The sequence below is a fragment of the Sander lucioperca genome, chromosome 7, assembly GCF_008315115.2.
Source record: "Sander lucioperca isolate FBNREF2018 chromosome 7, SLUC_FBN_1.2, whole genome shotgun sequence".
NCBI lineage: Eukaryota > Metazoa > Chordata > Actinopteri > Perciformes > Percidae > Sander > Sander lucioperca.
The window spans coordinates 11,550,003-11,569,018 of record NC_050179.1 but is presented as its reverse complement, the minus strand read 5'-3'; the positions used below and the strand labels follow the sequence as shown (position 1 = coordinate 11,569,018).

At 40.6% G+C, this 19,016-nt stretch overlaps 1 protein-coding gene across 4 annotated transcripts; it reads left to right on the top strand.

Moving 5' to 3' along the window:
* The first annotated feature begins 67 nt into the window (after positions 1–67).
* dapk2b (death-associated protein kinase 2b) lies at positions 68–18,733 on the top strand. Of its 4 annotated transcripts, XM_031282765.2 has the most exons (12): positions 74–268; positions 866–1,014; positions 6,401–6,622; positions 7,374–7,512; positions 8,514–8,643; positions 8,754–8,802; positions 8,898–8,924; positions 9,020–9,172; positions 9,669–9,714; positions 17,780–17,869; positions 17,966–18,046; positions 18,486–18,733. In XM_031282765.2, exons 2-12 carry the CDS (start codon positions 938–940, stop codon positions 18,561–18,563), a joined length of 1,092 nt encoding a protein of 363 aa, XP_031138625.1. In that variant the 5' UTR covers positions 74–268; positions 866–937; the 3' UTR covers positions 18,564–18,733. The 4 variants fall into 4 exon arrangements, with proteins under 4 accessions (XP_031138623.1, XP_031138625.1, XP_035859095.1 ...); XM_031282763.2 differs by lacking the exons at positions 17,780–17,869; positions 17,966–18,046; positions 18,486–18,733 and adding an exon at positions 15,709–16,715 and having other exon boundaries at positions 68–268; XM_036003202.1 differs by lacking the exons at positions 17,780–17,869; positions 17,966–18,046; positions 18,486–18,733 and adding an exon at positions 15,709–16,715 and having other exon boundaries at positions 120–268; positions 830–1,014.
* Positions 18,734–19,016: the final 283 nt, after the last annotated feature.

Here is a 19,016-nt window from a genome sequence, read left to right as displayed (position 1 = left end):
AATGCTCGTTAAAAAGAAACACCAGGCGTGTCGGTCATCTTTATTGATAGCCTGCTTCTCTCATGCATGTAGTTTCATAATGGAGCCATCAGGGGGAGGGACTTCTGCAATCACAAAAGCCTGATGGTGCTGCCCTAAGTGACAGAAAACAACAGAGACTCTAAAGGAGCAGTTTTGTGCCTGAACTGCAGCCATGAGGAGAGCAAACCGGCTGTAGGAGACGTGGGAACCGATGCAATTTTATGGTCAGCTCGGCGTCTGACAGAAGGTATGACATAAGTTCAGTTTGTGGAGCCACTTCAAGTGTGATATGAAACTTTTCAGATAGGAAGTCTGTGGATTTTCAGTTTTTTGTCTTTACATTGTTGGTATGTAGATTGTTATATGTACATAAGTGCTCACTGTTCTGTTTTTAGATCCTAATAATACTAAATAGCAGTTAAAAAGAAAGTTACTCCTAATAGTTACAAAGCATATGTTGCTGCCAATGTCAGCCTGTTTGCCAGACAAATGTTTCATAACAGGAGCAAATTCCACATGTCCTGCCCTAATTACCCAAAATGCTCTTTTCGTTTAATTTGTAATCATGTTATAATCTCAAGAACTGACCACTGTTGCAATGCCTAGCTTGGCAAAGTTGTTTTGCTTGTCAAATTTTTTAAGCAAATAATCAGTATTTAGACAAGTGAAAGACAGACTAAGTATTATTTCCTTTGCTGGTCAACTTGGAGTGTTTGGGCTTTCTCAACAGGCAGGTAAAAGTAGGTATAACTCAGAGATGGAATGCTATACAGCAAGCTGGAACATGTAAAATTTTTTATCACTCCAGTCAGAAACCAAGAGGAACACCTCTTTGTGTTAGCAGGGTTGAACTTGTGGAGAAGAAGGCTGGATAGACGGGCTTTAGTGGTGCACATCAAGGAGATAAACTTCATCAATGAAGACACCTGGCATGGCTGTATTCAAGCAACATAATGTGGATGATTTCTATGAAATTGGAGAAGAACTAGGAAGGTGAGTACTATTCACAGCTGTAAAGTAGATGTTTATTCCACCCCATAGAACATGATCCTCCCCACTTTGTGTGAGTCAGAGTGTGATTCAGCTTCCCCTTGCATGCCTTTGATGCAGTGGTCCTCGTGGGTACGTAGGTATGCAAGCAGCTGGCCTGTTTAAGCTTGAAATGGGGAGTGTCGCTGTGTTGAAGTAGGTTAAGGTTTACAATAAGAGATAAAGTTTCATAAGTAAACACTCTAAGTAAACAGGCTCTGTTTTGGCACAATATGTCTGATTCAGGGAAGAGAATGCAATTTGATGCACTGCTTTTGCAAGAGCTGATTCTGGGTGGTGGATCAATGTGTTCAAATTGAATGTTGAGGAGGAGAGATAATCGAGCCAGACATCGAGGAAACTGTGCCCCATGGGGAAATAGATTAAAGGAAGTTGGCAGGGTGCAGCGTGGATTGAGGAAGCTACAAATTCACTCTACACGAAAGGACGGCTTGGGCATGTACACAACTCCCTAACAGAGGGTGTGAAAGGAAAGTGTCTGACCTCTAACCTTTCACTTCTAGTCAACACTATGTCCCGGACGGTGTTTGCTGCTCATTTACTGCACAGCTTCTTTGACACACCCTGTCATGACAAACCAAGACCTGCTCCAGCTGCATTTAAACGCCTGTAGAGGAAGAGTCTTTTGTCCAGCATTTACACTTTCATTGTATTTTACATTGATATTCCTCATAAATCTGCCTCATGAGATATTTAAATGCATCTGCAAATGAAAAGTTTGAATATTATTAGAATAAACAGGCAGTTTGCTGGTCTTTATTAATAAATTATCACAATTTATAATTGCAGATTATAGTCCCACATTGTAGGTGACCTCGTGATTAATTAAAGAGCTAAAGGGAAGTGTCCTACTGGCCACAACCTGGCAAAATGAAAGATGTGAACTAATCTCTAAAGGATCCTGAATTATTTCTTAACATTACAATGTATAAACCCTAATAAAAAGTGTATTAAAAGTCTTTTCTAAAGCGTTTGTAAAGGGTTGATAAAAAGTGCCTTATTGGAGAGTAATACTGGTAAATGTAAGACGTGGAAATGTGTTGTTTAAAGACTGACAATATCACTGAGTTGTGGTTAAGCTGGAAACATGTTGCTTGATAAGACGACTCTCCAGTGAGCTTCGTATGTGTTCAGCACTGTTGTCATGGGAAATAGAAAGCTGATGTGGTTAAAAGCCGCGGTTGCCTGCAAATGAAAACAAGAAAGGCTTTTTAAGTCACATAACTGAGAATCTTCTCACCAATTCAGCAGCTGGCTTTTTTTGCTCGTAGTTCTTCTGTCTTGTTGTGACAACTTTGTAGTGAGTTTTGGAGGATGCAGCCCACCCAGCCCACAGTTTGAGAGAGCCTCATGGGTTCAGACTTCTCCATTATACGCCACAGTGGAACTGTTACTCAATCGTCCTCACAAGAGGGTGGGGAAATATGATGATGGGGGCCAAAAACTGATCTATGTGGAGTATTTAAGATGCTCTGTGCTCTATGGAACTTTTGAAACATTCGCTACAGGAAAGACGATTCATCATACTGCCCCCCTACTGACAGATTTTAATGTCACTGGACCCCACGCGCTTGTACTCAATGTTTCTTTCCACTACTGACATGAGTTTTCTGTAAACTAGATTGGTTTACCGAAAACTCACGTCTTTGCTTGAGATGGGAGGCATTTACTCACCTATCTTACCATCCTAGTGATGACACTGATGATGACATACAGCAGGAAGTGTCACAGTGTGAGACCACAGCTGCCACTCGCCCTCCCACGAGACTGGTGAGGCTGTGGTGAGATGGTATACAAGTGACCGTCAAGGCAGATTGTGGTCTATGTGAACTCTACCTATGTTTGGTCATAACTTTTATACTACCATCTTTGCTAGATGCTGATACTGTGGTGATGAAAATATGAATATATGAAAAATATCATCTTTGTTAGTCATCATCAAGCAACGGCAGGAATCCACAGGATGCACCACTGGATAGGATGTGTCATTGTCTTTGCATGCCTAAACAAGAATAAAAGGCTTGTAAACTTCCTCCTAATTTTTAAAATCTGTAAATACTGCACTTACATTATAGTGGAGTTTGTGTTTGTTTAGCCTTGCTAATGGCATGGCTCCAGAGATTGAAATTTCCGTGTGTCAGTCAGTCCTCCACTAGGTCCAGACTGAAATATATTGAAATCTTTTGGATTCATGGTCCCCAGAGGATGAAGTGGCACCCTCAGCAATTTTTGAAAAGGGGGGCTAAGTACAGCCTCACAGAGCTGCTAGCAAGTACCTTGTACTACTCCAATTCCAACTGAATGCATGAACACTGAAAAGGTCACACCACACTTGCAAAGTGTTTCTCAATTTGTCTGTGGGTACTGCGGTATTTGTAATTTCTAGAATGACTTGCCAAATTTGTGCAGATGGAAATGAATTAGAGAAATGTTTTCAGTTTGCAGAAGTTTTTTTTGTCTTTTGAGAGGATGCAGGGAGGGCAGCGATGCACACTTAAAGCCGCGGCCTTCACAGACTCAATGTGTTGAAGAGCAGACAGTCACGAGGCAGACAGGTGCTGCTGATGAAAGCAGTAAAGTGATAGAATTTCTCCAAAGGGATTTACTGTACATGATTTATCTATAGCGCGGAGAAAGGCATGCATGTACTAGGAGCAGGGCAAGAATGCATGTAGTCAGCTCTATGGAACAGACATTCCTGCTGTTGAGTGGGTGAAAAATATGTTTATTCAGTGCAACCGGACGGAGGGAACTCCACGTTGACATCTTCGACATTCCCAGGGTTTGACAGAGGTCACCCTGTTACTGTCAGCAGACGCTCACACAGCCCTACTACTCCACATATGCATTGTTTAACTTGGACCACTTAAAAACAAGTGGTAATCTAGGGCATCCTGAACACTTAACAGGCATAAAATATTGTGATTTTTCATGATAATAGCAAATAAGGGGTTTTCAAGCGTTAGTTACACTAGATTAGAAGGTTGAGCTGCTTCTCTTTTTACATCCGAGATCACAGATGGAAGGGGTGGTTAGGGACCGGGCTTGGTCAATTACGAATCTGGCTGTCTTTGTCACGCCGCCCCAAAGGTTCAGTTGAGAAATGTGTTTAAATATTGGGCCGGCGCCACTTGTCCAAACATTCTTCCAACCTTGGCTGTGGATAATGACGTTCAGCTGTTGGAAGTGGAAACTCTGCAGGGAGATGGTACTTTCAGCCCCACTGGCCGGCTTAGAGCTAAGACAGCCGGCACGCCTGGCCCGTTGTGGAATACCACTCCCAGCATCACCACTCTCACAGCTGTTACTCTGCACCTCATAACAATACCAAAGTAAAGCCCTTGCCCTGATAGTTGTGTTGTAAACTGTCTTGCATTTGGGCTACAACAAACACCATGAGGGGTCATTCTGTTCAGTCTCCACTGTTGCTGCTCCTGCCATATGACACCCTTTCCCTCAGGGTGCTTGATGTTTTGTTTTTGCAAGTGGAATTCATTGGGCGAGTTACCCTCCTCCTCAGTTCACACGTTAACGTAGTCATCTCGAGCAGGGTCGGCCTTTCAGGGATGTCTCAGGGGTGGAAATTTCTTGTGAATAGAACAGATAGAGGGAGCGTTTCAGATTCCACACTGCTGCTCTGCCTATTTTTCCTTTGTGGCATGTGTGTGACTCTTTTTAAGGCCATTGTTACCCCCCTGCCCTCTCTCTCTTCCCTACTTTCTACCCATCTACTTCTGGCGCCCTTGCTCGGACCACACCCTTCTTCGAACACGGCCCTAATTTGTATCTCAACTAAACACCTGTACGTTTTGTGACTGCACACACAGACAGACTCCCAAGGTAAAAAACAATACCAGCGTCATAGTTTGCAGTGTTGCTGTACTTGATTACATAATATTGGATGTTCTACCAAACATTTTGTCCCTCCAGTGTAACAGTCATCAAAGATCAGGGCTTGCATGAGTACACCTCAGTAACTGTTGTTTTTGAGCAAGGCAACTTTAATAAAAAGTCTTCAGTGGAACAGCTCCCAGATGTGATTGTAGAACTGCACAGGACAGGGTGTGCCTCAAAAAGAGCAAACTGGCTAAAAAAAAAGTTACTTTTACTTTTGTATTTATTCCATTTATTTGTTTAGTGATGAGTTTAATTTATCTCTGTGTGTGAACTGCTGTGTGAAATGAGTGTGGCTGGAGCACAGTGTGTGTCCACTTGTTTTTGGAAAGCCTTTTTCCTTTTTCCCAGCAGCAGAGATGTGGCAGAAGGAGAATGAGCTGTGGGCTATTCTTAGCCCGCTAGACACCATGATGATAGTGGACACAGACTGGGCAGCCTCTCACAGCCACCCTGGAATCTCTGTGTGGACAGTTATGTCCAAAACATATGCCTGCCAGTCATTATCTGTGTCCTCTTTCTGTGTCTTCTTCAACAATGTCAAATAATGCAACGTGACTATGTTGCATTGAATAATTTGCAAAGGTATACAGTGAATTCTTAATGTTTTATCCAATCACTGGTCATTACTCTGCATGCATGCTTGACTGAATCTTCCTTTTCTGTCTTTTGAAAGATAATGTTTATCTTCCCCACTCAGAAACTTCTTTGCCAGCTCTGCCACCACACTCGCCCTCATGTCCTTCTGTGGCCTGAGGGATCAGTGACTGAGAGGCTTGTTTTCAGAGTCTGAATGTATAGAGTGGGCAGGTCAGCCCACAGCAGCAGGAGTGGCAGCAGGCTGAGATTATAAGTGCTGTTCTGATAATAAAGCTATGGAGACTCACCACATATATTTAACTGGGCGACAGTGCTGGAAGATGTTTTCACACTTATTCTGTCAGTGAGTCAATTATGAGTGAAATGACTGTAGTTATGTCAGGGGACAGTGACAACAACTTTGACCAAGTTTACTGGTCACCCTGGTCTTAGCATGCAATACAAGAGCACAGTGAATAGTGAAACAATAATCCACTGAGAGATGGTTTCTAAGGCACACCTCTGTTGTGAAATATTCCAAGTTTTTGGGATTTTTTTCTCTCGAGGATGGCTAGAAATTTGGCAGGAAGATTGCTGGAGTGGGAGGACAGCAGATCTGTCCACACTGCCGGCCTGTCTGATTGTTCTCCGTCTGGCCAGGAAACAGGAAGTGATGGACTATACCTTACACTAATATTTCAGCAGGTTTTTGACACACAGCTTCCTCCCTGACGTCTGTCTTCACCCGTAGCTATATCCTGTTGTTAATTGTTAGGAATTTCATTTCATTAGTTCTCTTTCTTGAGAATTGTACACTCAGTAATGTCAGTCTTTTATTTTTATTTTGTGTCTGCAGTGGGCAGTTTGCTATTGTCAAACGCTGTATAGAGAAGAGTACAGGCATCGAATATGCAGCCAAGTTCATCAAGAAGCGCCAGAGTCGGGCCAGCAGACGTGGCGTAAGAAGAGAGGAGATTGAGAGGGAAGTGGACATCCTTCAGCAGCTCCAACACAACAACATTGTAGAGCTGCATGATGTGTATGAGAACCGCACAGACGTGGTGCTCATCCTCGAACTGTGAGTCATCAATTCATCACATATCCGTACAGTTGAAAGAATGGTTTGCTCATGCCTGCCAAACTAAACTTGCATTACACCTTGAAACATCCGACCATGACCACAGAATCTTTTTTGTCCATGTTTTGATCTGTGAGTTTAGTTCTGTGTACATAGATTGTTTACTGAAAACCTTTTGCCAGGATCACGTGTGCCAGAAAGAACCAAATGCCTTCACAGAGTCAATAAGGCTTGTGTTGAAAAGAGGGCCCCGTTTGGGTCCAGCGAGTTCCTGGCAACATGGACGGCACAATTAGTACTAAAAGAAAGCTCGTCCAATCAAAGCAGGGGTGAACTGACTGATCCAGGATGAGACACTGTGTCATTCAGTCCATTAGGTTTCCTTTGTGCGAATATGAAAGAACATCATGTTTATTGGCTGCCAGCTGGTCGAAGTCTTTATACTTTTCAGCAGCTATTCAAGTATTGTATCATGAAAAGGTTGAGAACCTCAGTGATTCATAAGTAGGGCAAATTGTTACCACAAACAAACATATCTAAGGCATCCTGAACCAGTGCATCCAAATCCTGAGAACTCACTTTAGATAACGTTCAAGAGAGCCCTTGCTCCATTATCTAAGCCCACAGGATGCATCTCTGAGTGTGTGTGTGTGTGTGTGTGTGTGTGTGTGTGTGTGTGTGTGTGTGTGTGTGTGTGTGTGTGTGTGTGTGTGTGTGTGTGTGTGTGTGTGTGTGTGTGTGTGTTTTACAGGGTGTCTGGAGGAGAGCTGTTTGATTTCTTGGCTCAGAAGGAGTCTCTCAGTGAAGAGGAAGCCACTCGGTTTATCAAACAGATCCTAGATGGAATCCAGTACCTCCACTCCAAGAGGATTGCACATTTTGATCTGAAGGTACAACAAGCTCCATCTATGTAAATAGAATAAATCTATACTTGTCTTATGATGAAGATGATATTCTTTACCTCCACAGCTTTTGAACTGTACATACATGCCAGGTCGAACAGGACCTAATGCCAAATATATATAGCAGGTGTCTGATATAGGCTACGTGCCGGTAGAGTCTCACTATTTTTAATAACACTTCCTTCCTGTTTTCTGTGGCTGAAGTCCAGACTCTCAGATTCAGACACCACAAGGTTATCTGCTCACTTTCAGAGAGCAGTGTCGCCCACGCTGCTGATAGTCACTGTCCTGTTTTTCTGCAGCTGCAGCTCCTTCTCTCACTCTCAATGCTTTTCGTTTGGCAATTAAGGAAAAAGAACACTCAGTGAAGGGCTCGATTCAAACCTGCCTGAGGCTGTGACTTTCATTTCACACTTTATGTTGATTCATTGGAATCCACGCTATGCTAAGCACATCAATTAAAGAGTTAAAAAAAAAAGGTGTAAAAGTGACAAGTTGCTGTTTTACAAGGAGTTGTGTGCTGAACTTTTTCCTGCAGTGGGCACATAACATCTGATTTGACTTGTTTTACACTATTGCTTTTGTAGGGATTGAATAAACAAGACACATTGTGTTAATTCGTGAGCTTGTTGAGGTGCAAGGCTAGCTGTTTCTTATTGTTTTTTTGTTTTGGTGCTAAGCAAATTAGCCAGCTGCTAACCAAAGCTTCATATTTAGCGTACAACATGAGAGTGGTACTAATCTTCTCTTCACTAACTCTCAAGAAAGAAAGTAAATAAGTAAAAATTCTAAGATGTTGAACTTTAATACTTTAATATGACAAGTATGACTGTAACCGTTTCAATGTTTTTCTTTAATGCTTACGCAAAAAGCGGCTTTAACCAGGTAACTTGGTAACTTGTTTTACTTAGTGTTGTTTATGAATCGCCCAATGTTGGTATTAGTAGAAATCTACTAGAAGTGTTCCTGTTTTGTTCTTTGCATTGCAGCCTGAAAACATAATGCTACTGGACAGGAATGTTCCTCTACCCCGCATCAAACTCATAGACTTTGGACTTGCACACAAAATAGAAGCTGGGGCAGATTTCAAAAACATTTTTGGAACCCCTGAATTTGTTGGTAAGTGTTTTTATATGAGATGAGTTCGCAATGTAGGACATTTTAAGAGGAGGCTTGATGTTTGGCCTGGCGCTGTTTGTGATGCAGGATTGTTTGCTCTCTATTTTCAGCTCCAGAGATAGTCAACTATGAGCAACTGGGATTGGAGGCAGACATGTGGTAAGAGCTTTTAATTACCTCTGACTCTGCTGCCTTCCATACAACAGGCTGCAGTGCATAACTCTGTATTAATCTTGTGCTGTTTTTTTTCACAGGAGCATTGGAGTCATCACATATATACTGTAAGTTGGGATGATTCGTGATTATGAATGAATATCTTAATGTGCCTAAAGAGATTATCAAGGACGGTGTAGTGAGTGTGTGAATGTTGTTTCAGTTTGAGTGGCGCGTCACCTTTCCTCGGGGACACGAAGCAGGAAACGCTGGGAAACATCTCGGGGGTGAACTACGAGTTTGACGAAGAGCTCTTTAGCAATACAAGCGAGCTGGCCAAGAGCTTCATTAGTCAGCTCCTGGAGAAGGACACAAGGTAAAAGAACTGACAGCTGAAGGCCAAAGATCAAATCTGACAATTCCAATATGAAGCCCATTATTACAGGTTTCACTGCAGTAAATCCTAAGCGCACATAATGTGCAGACTTGATCCAAATGAGAATGAGAGGCCAGCCAGTCCACAGGAATCTAGAGAGAGGACTTACACTATACATATTTCTTTTTGGTACACAATGTGAAACACTGAATGAAAATAAGCTAATAATAAGCTAAATCAACATTTATACTGCAAACTAATCAGAAGAAAAACACTGTGTCTTTCTTTGTACTATGTGATCTTGTTGTTGTTGCTTGGTATGTGTTTCTATTTAACTGCAGCTCCAGGAAACCAAATATTCCTGTGAAACTCATCGCAGTCTGAACGCATTCCTGAGAGATTCATACTTGAAGCGTGCTGCTCACCATGCTCCGTGTGTCATGGAGTTGTGCAGGTATATTTACTCAGCTGCATTTTCTTTCTCTCATCATTTTAGAAAACGGATGACCATACAAGACGCCCTCAACCATCACTGGATTACGGTATGGGCTTGATTTAAGTGTAATATAGCATGCTTTTGTTCTGTCACCTTCTGCTATATGTGAAAACAACATTTAACAGCTGATGTCAAAGGTAACATACGGGTAACTGGTTTGATTCTTATTAGTGAGGAAAATCCATCTCAAATATGCCAAAATAATGTTGACTTCATGCTCAAAAAGTCACACCCACTAACTTTATACAGTATATGTTCTGGCTCGTTGAAAACATACTTTACTACAGTAACTGTATATTGTTTCCATTACTGCACCACACCCCCACCCCTGAGGATATTTATTTCACCATTCACCTATCAACACACTTAGCTCCACACATTCTGTACGGGTCATACTACAGATTAGGTGACATTTCAGTGGTGTCAGTGTCCCAAGATGTACTACTGTTATAACTTTTCAGAACATTTATCAAACTACACTTAAATTACAATATTTCAAAGTTTTACATGTTTTTAATATGGAGTAGAGATTATGATTTTAAACAGAGATGAATTTCAATACTTATACGTTTGCTTTTCTTAAGAGTATTAAGAATTTTGCCTGTCCCCATTGACCATCATGCAAATAGCGTAACTCATTTTGATTACACAATGTTAAATAATAATGGTTTTTTTTTGTTAAATTAATTGTATATGCCCCCTTTTTATGCATAATGCATTTTCTCAGCTAAAGACATTTTATTTTCAGAGAAATTTAGGCTTTTACCCCTGTCCTTGTATTTCTTTCAACCCTGTAACGCAACAATTACCCCCCTCACAATGAAATAATGGTTTGATCCTTTGGACATAATTTATGAGGAAGTGACATCATAAAAGTCTTCAGAGAAGGCTGGTGTGACAAGTGGTAAGCTGCTCTCTCACTTTTTATAAATATTTCATGTTTTTTAAGCACATATGGGCTTTGTCGATCTCAGGTATTCAACTCTGTTGGGGGGGAAATTCATAGTTAAGAAGATTTTACCAAAAATTGCTTTTATAGCTATAAAGTATAACAATGTTTAAATTGAATAAGGCCATGTGGCACCCTGGTAGCTGCTAGCATACCAAATTAGCAACAGATTAGCACAAAATCTTCAACCCTATCACATTCAACCCCATCACATTTTTCAATGTTACGGGGTTGAATAGCTGTTACAGGGTTGAATAGCTGTTAAATCTTAACAATATTTAATGTATATTGCTTAATATCAGTCATATTTTCTTGATGTGAATGTTTGTTGTTTACGGTTTTACAGTATCAGCGGAATTTTTTAATGATTTAAGTTAAAAAAGTGACAATTATCTCGTTCTCTCTCCTGTGCCCATTGACATATTATCTGCAAGTTCATGTTCATTTTACTACATAGTGATTAAAAGGATACAGTAATTAGTCTTGGAGAGTAAGCAGGTACTTGACTTGACCTTGACCTACAATTTCAGATTCAATAATGGAAAAAACAGCAGCAGAAAGGCAACACACAGAGAGAGGAATGTGAGGGACATCCGCGCGCCGGATGTCAGGCAATTCTCCTGGAAATGTAAGATCTTTATGACACGAGGTGGTGTTGCTCATGGAAACACTGCCGCCACAATCAACAGAAAATAAAGTTTCTTGTTGTTGCTTTAAAGCATAATTTGGGAATGCATAAAAAGACTAGAGGATGTAAATGAAGACTGGTCTAAAATACATACAGTATACTGCCTTGGCAACTGGTGTGTGAGGGGTTCATGTTCACTAGCCGACTGGTTTGTACTGACATATTTAAGAGTATTATCTGCAAGTTCATGTTAATTTTACTACATAGTGATTAAAAGGATACAGTAATTAGTCTTGGAGAGTAAGCAGGTCATTGACTTGACCTACAATTTCAGATTCAACAATGGCAAAAACAGCAGCAGAAAGGCAAAGAGAGTACAGGGCAAGAAGAAATGCTGATCCAGAACGAAGGGAAAGGTACCTCAGGAGTGAACGCAAGAGATGGGAAAAAGATGTTTTAGCAGGGAAGAAGAAAGGAATTGGAGAGCTAGACAAGAGAGGTCAAAAGATGAGGAGAAAGGGATGGAGAAAAGCGAAGGAGCGGCAAAAGCAAAGGGAAATGGCTGTTAACGCTATTGCCACCCCTCCACAAAGTCCTGATAGAGACATGGTGGTGTCACATGAGCCCACAAGGTTAGGAAAAGGTGTGTGTGTGTGTGTGTGTGTGTGTGTGTGTGTGTGTGTGTGTGTGTGTGTGTGTGTGTGTGTGTGTGTGTGTGTGTGTGTGTGTGTGTGTGATCGAGAGAATAGGAGTGCAAAGGAGTGCATACAAATATGATTTCTTGTAACTTTGTACACCATTTCTTCAACAACTAATTAGACATATTCACATTGCAATAGTATCCTTAACATGTATTTATTTCTACTGCTTATGGACTTACCTTGTTGTGTCTATATGTTTGTTTTAGACAATCTGTGAAGGGGAAGAAAAAGTCAAGAAAGACAAGAGACAAATTGAGAAAGCAGGTAGCTGATTTACAGAAATCTCTTGATGAAGAGAAGAGGGCCAAAGAAAAGTACAAAAAAAGGCTCCAGCGTTTAGAAAAGAAGGCTTCATCAAAATCCACAGCTGTACCAAGTGATGTCAGAAGATCTGCACTGCATCACACAGCACTCGTTGCTCAAATAAAGGAACATTATAAAAAGGCAAAAACTGAAAGAGAGAAGCAAATGATATCCAGAGTAGTGGTGGGTAACATTATTAAGAAGTATAGACTGCAATCATTTTCAGAGTCTGCTTTGGGTTTTTCAAAGAAACGCTGGAAGCTCACAGGCAGTGTATCTACATTTCAAAGGAAGAAAATCTCAAACTTTGTGGACATCAAGAAGAGGGTGAGGGATTTCTTCACACGTGATGATATCAGTAGAATGACCACTGGTAAAAAGCAAACTAAAACAAAGAACAAACAGAAGATGCAGAAGAGGTTCCTCCTTGACACGTTGAAAAATCTGCATAGGAAATTTCTTGCAGAGAACACAGAAGAGATTTCATACTCCATGTTCTGCCGCCTCCGGCCTTTCTGGGTGGTTTACCCTTCCCTTGCTGATCGTGACACTTGTATGTGTAAGCTTCACGAAAACCTGACCTTTGTCGCAGAGAAGCTCAAACAAATTAAGCTCATTGAATCGTCAGTGCTTGAAGATTTAGTTGAAAGCGTGTGTTGTAGTTCCTTGAATAAGCAGTGCATGTATGGTGAATGTGAACAATGCAAGAACCAAACAGTTCCAATGTCAAGCTTGTATGCTGCTGATGAAAACGTTGTTCTTCTCCAGTGGATGGTCAAAGAAAAGCAAAGAAAAAATGAGGAAGGTCAAACAGTAAAAGTCACTGTGAAGGATGAGGTAAACAAGACGCAGGAACAACTAGTACAGTTGTTTCATACACTCCTCTTCAGGTTTCGGAGACATCTCTTCAACATCAAACATCAGTATGCTTACTGTCGTGAGCTCAAGAAAAACATGTCTGCAGATGAGTGCCTTATCCATATTGATTTTTCAGAAAATTTCACCTGCAGATATGCGACAGAGATACAGTCTGTTCACTTTGGTTCATCTCATGAACAGGCCGTCCTCCACACAGGTGTCCTCTACATTGGACAGAATCAGCAACCAACTTGCTTCACCACCATATCTCCATCAAGGCATAAGGCTCCTCCTGCTATCTGGGCACACCTCAATCCTGTGCTTGATGACCTGCAACAAACCCACCCCAACATATCAACAGTACACTTCTTCAGTGATGGCCCTTGTACCCAGTACAGGCAAAAAGGAAATTTCTTTCTGTTCAGCACAGAACTGGCCAAGAGGGGCTTCAGGGCAGGGTCTTGGAATTTTTTCGAAGCAGGGCATGGGAAGGGAGCACCAGATGGTGTTGGTGCAACCCTAAAAAGAACCGCAGACAGGCTGATAAGTCAAGGATGTGACATCCCAAATGCTCAAACACTGTACAGGGTGTTAGAGGAGAACAATACTGCCATCAAGCTTTACTTCATTGAAGATGAGGCCATCGAGAAAGCCCTCCAAGGTATGCCAGCCAATTTGCCAGTAGTTCCATCCACAATGCGGATCCATCAAGTTGTTTGTGTGGCTGCAAGGCAAATTGCCTACCGTGATGTGAGCTGTATGTGCACAGTCCAAAACAAGCAACTGGAATGCCAGTGTTTGAATACACAACATTTCACATTTACCCCTAAAGTTGCATCAATCGTGTCACAGAGGGAGGTTGATTGGGCAAATCCAAACATATGCGGGAAATGGTGCGTGGCCAAATATGATGATGATTTCTACCCAGGAATAATTCTAGCCACAGATGAATCCCATGTGCAGGTCAAATGCATGTGCCGTGCTGGACCAAATAGGTACTTCTGGCCACTTCTTGATGATATCCTTTGGTATCCATTTGAGGACATCTTGGAACACATTGATCCCCCTAATCCGGTGACTTCTAGGCACATGGAAATACAGAAGGAAGTGTGGGCTAGGCTCGCTCAGTGAAAATGGTGAACAAACTGTAGGCTTGCCTATAGGTTATCAGTGTAAAGATGTTTGCTCAATGTTCAAACAGACATTCCTGCCATTACTATGGATATTTTTATGAAATCAATGAAATGTTGTAACTGTTGTTAGTTTATTAATGTGTTTTAATCTGTCTAGATTTCATCTGGATTGTTTAGATTTTAAAAGCTATGTTGACAGTAGTTTTAAAATGTTTAAAAAATGGCAATATGTGACCTATAGGTTATCAATGTTAAGATGTTTGCTCAATGTTCAAACAGACATTCCTGCCATTATCAGATGGATATTTTTATGAAATCAATGAAATGTTGTTACTGTTGTTAGTTCATTAATGTGTTTTAATCTGTCTAAATTTCATCTGGATTGTTTAGATTTTAAAAGCTATGTTGACAGTAGTTTCAAAAATGTTAAATGTTTAAAAAATGGCAACATGTGAGTGATCTCACAAAAAAAGATAAAACATATGACACGTAATGTTTTTCACTCAACCCTGTTACATGATTTTCAACCCTGTTGCGGTGCATTCAACCCTGTTATAAGATTATTTTTTTACATTTTTGTATTAAATACACAAAATATAACAGCAATAGTTTTTTTATTGTGTGTATTAAATCAGGGTAAATAGATGTATTTAAATTTTGTCAGGAATTACGCAGCATTCTTGCACATTTCTAGTGAAAATGTGGAGTTAGATTAGAAATTTATTCATCATAAGCTAGAAAGGATGGTGTTTGTCAGTTTTTCTTGATTTTCTCTTTAATTACAATATGCCATTATTTACAAGGGACATCTAAACTTTGAGATTATGCCAGAAGCTGATCTCAAGCTTATTGGAAAAATGAATAGTTGAATAACAAATTTACTGTGACGGGGTTGAATTAAATTGGGACTTGTTTGAGAAAATAATGCAGAATAATAACTTAATACTCTGTGTTAAGATGGGAAAAGGTATTTTCTATCAAGTACACACATTGCTTTGTCACATCAAATTAAAAAAAGCTTAACATTTTAGTGTTCATTGTTTCATCCTCCTCAATCACAAATGGCACCGAATCTGTAGAATGACCCGTATAGCTGTCTTTTGCAGTCTGAAATTTAGTGTTCGAACTGAAGCAAGACGTCACTAATTGTGATTTTAACGGCATGGACATTTAACAACCAGTAATGTTGAAGAAGTCTACTCCAACATTAGCTGCTGAGATGCATGTGAATGGTGTTTCGCTGTGGAGTCTTCGCCCTGTTTGGATACTAGCATGAAGCCAGGAAACACAGCTGAGCAGGAATGTCTGTTGTTTTTGTGGCGCTCTTACCTGCCATGGCTTTTGCTGTAGGTTCACACACTAATCCTACAGTGCCACGTCTGCTGGGATATTCACCGCTGTGTGTGTTTTCAAGATGCATCAATGAGACAGCCTCTCACTCAGTGTCCCCTCCCCCCTCTGTCTGAAGTCCTGTGGCCACATGGAAGAGGATAGCGCTGCCCGTGAGGCTGAGAAGAAAGCAGAGCAGCTGAAGACGAAGCGTCTAAAGGAGTACACCATCCAGTCCCACTCCAGCATGCCCCAGAACAACACGTATGCCAACTTTGAGCGTTTTGCCCATGTAGTGGAGGACGTCGGTCTGATGGAGACGGGTCTGTCAGAGGTGGCAGAGGCCCGACACACTCTGCAGGTTGATATAGAAGCACTGCTCTCCATCTACAATGACAAGGAGGCCTGGTACAAAGAGGAGAGTGAGACTGCGAGGAAGCAGCTGTCCCAGGTCCGGTACGAGTTCCGCAAAGTTGAGGCCACGAGGAGGCTGCTGCAGGAGGACATTAAGTCTATAGATGCCAGTCTGGAGAGCATCAGTGGGAAGTACAGCCAGAGGCAGAGTCAGCTGGACGCTCTGAGGCAGGAGCTGAACTCTGAGCTGCAGTGGCTGCAGGACGTGATGAACTCTCTGCATCCAGAAGGAGCCAACGGCAGCATGCACAGCAGCAGTCTGAATACAGACGTAAGGCAGGCTCTGAAGGAGCTGCTGCATCCGGCCTGCAGGATGGAACTGTGCCCCAAGGCCAAACAGCCACTCACAGAGTCTGGCTAACATATACAAATGAAAACATATTTTAATTTATCTTAAAATTTCAACGTGTTTTCGAAAATGAGGCTGTTTGAATTCTACACATTTCTACACGTTTGTTTTCAGCAGCACAAACCTTTGAATGTGTATCTGTGTAGTTTTTACTTTTTCTTTACTTAAAATGTTCTTGTGTGAATTAAAGTAAACAGTAAGAATTGGAATTTGAGGAATAATTTGAGGAAATATATCTGTACGGTAAATATAAAGCTACAGGTAGGAGACGGTTAGCTTTGCTTAGCATGAAGACTGGGGGCCTGGCCCTATCCGAAGGTAACAAAATATTTGCCTATCAGCACCTCTAAAGCTCACTGTTACATGTTGTTTAAAACCGATCTGTAAAAAGGGCAGTTGTGGTTTTACGGGACACGTCTGTCCCCCATAAATATCAACTTGTCATTTTTACACTTCCTTTTTTGTTGTAATTAAATAAATGAGATATAACATGTAAATTAGTGAGCTGTAGAAGTACTGGTAGACTGATTTTGTGACCTTTGGACAGAGGCAGGCTAGCTGTTTCCCCCAGCTTCTAGTGTTAAGCTAACCACCTTCTGGCTGCAGTTTCATAGTTAACAGACAGATATGAGAGTGTCATCTAACTCTCAGCAAGAAAGCAAATAAGCATATTTACCAAAATGTCGAACTATTCCTTTTAAGTAGCATGATTATGGCACAATAGCAATAATTCTTCTAATATTTAAGTGATATAAATTTTTGAGCGGGTTGCGTAGTTGTTTTTTTTGGCAAGTATTAATAGTGAAGATAAATATCAGTATCAAATGACTGTGTTTTGGCTAGAAGACAGGATCAAACAGCAGTTCTTTTCAATGGAATGTATCAGAAGTCCACATTTTTTTTATTGATTTATTTTTTCATTCCATTTTATTTCTAAGATTGTATATTGATTCAAATGTGCACTTTTACTAAAGGTCAAATGTATTTATTTATTTTAAAAAAAGTTTTTTTAATTTCTTTCTTGGAGATGTTTATGAGCTGACAGGAAAACAACATTGATGATGAGACCACCTGTGTTTTAAAATGTGTCACCTCCTTATCTGTGTTTTTAGCGTTTTAACAGATATTCCTGTACACGCCTCTCACTTTTGGGCCTTTGATGTGTACACTGACATTTTTCACTGTTATCTAAACACTGAAATAAATGTTCATCATTTATTATGTATCCCGTTTACAAATTCTTGTGATTTGCAATCAGAGATTCCAATATATTTCCTATATACTTATAGACTCCTCATATTCCTATATACTTCCTATTTTGTACCTCGGATTATACTGTCTAAATTAGACCAGTAACTTAACATAATGTTTTCCTCTTGCTTGAACATTTGACATTAACATGAAAGATACTTCCATTGTTATTTCATCCCTCATTGTGTCTCTGCAGCCTCTGAATCCCAGACAGGCCATGGTGAAGAGGTTGTCAGTGGTCAACTTGGAGAACTTTAAGAGACAATATGCCAGACGCAGGTGGAAGGTAAACTACACAGTTAGATCATTTCTTTACAGCAGTCAAAAATGTCGCTCTTGATTGCTTTCAGGGTTCATTCTCTTGCTTTTATCTGTTCAACAGCTTTCATTCAGAATTGTGGCTCTGTGCAACCATTTAACTCGAATCATGAAGAAGGGCAACAAGCTGCCTGAGGAGGACGGGGTAAGAAACAACTGTTGTAAAGCTAACAGCAATGGCTCAGACTGGACATTTTGGGAATTTTGCATATTCGCTTTTTTGCCAAGAGTTAGATGACAAGATTGATACCACATGTCTGAAAGTGCTATCAGTCTTCTCAACTAACGCTCTGCAAGATAGCAAATAAGAACATTGCCTAAAATGTCCAACTATTTCTTTAAGAGTAACCATTTACAGTAATATTGCAGTAGCTGCTATTTGAACTGGACTGCATTAGACTCTTCACATTACATGCTTAAGCTGGTATATTTGCAGCTAGTAGTTCATGGACCCTGCTTTTTCCAGCTTTTTTTTATACAATAAAATAATACTTGCATTTTGTGGGCTCCTAGAACTGTAATCACCTGTCACCACACAAACAAATTCACAGCTGTTTTTCAACTCAAACATTTGATTACTTCAGAGAGATTGTGAAAGCGACCAAGAAGAAGAAATCCTGAAGAGGAGGCAGAGGAGCAGAAAGAGAAGTAACACTTCCTGAGAGTAACAAGTGTGCAGTCAACGATGTTCTGGTTGCAAAACAGTGACTCTGCATCTTTGTGACGCACACTTTGCAGCTGTTACTTGTCATCTTACATTATCTGTTTAAGTGACTTCTGTAAATGCAGTATTTTCATTGGTCAAGGCAACTTCGATTGTCTTGGTGACCCACAATACTAGCAGATTCTCTGCTCTGTGTTCATTAAAACTACTGTTTTCTGGCATAAAAAGGTATATAACTGAATTATTGTTTGACAGAAACTCAGGAGCCAATATTAGCATGTCCACAAGAATGTTGGCAGCTTCCTCTTATAACTGTCTTAAAAGTCTCTCAGCTGTTGTTTAACATCCGGGTATTGTCCAAAGCACTGACAGATACACAAGATGGTGGCAGATCTTCATAACCAAATGTTTAAATGTTTTTCCTCTTAACATACAGCAATGACTGTGTAAA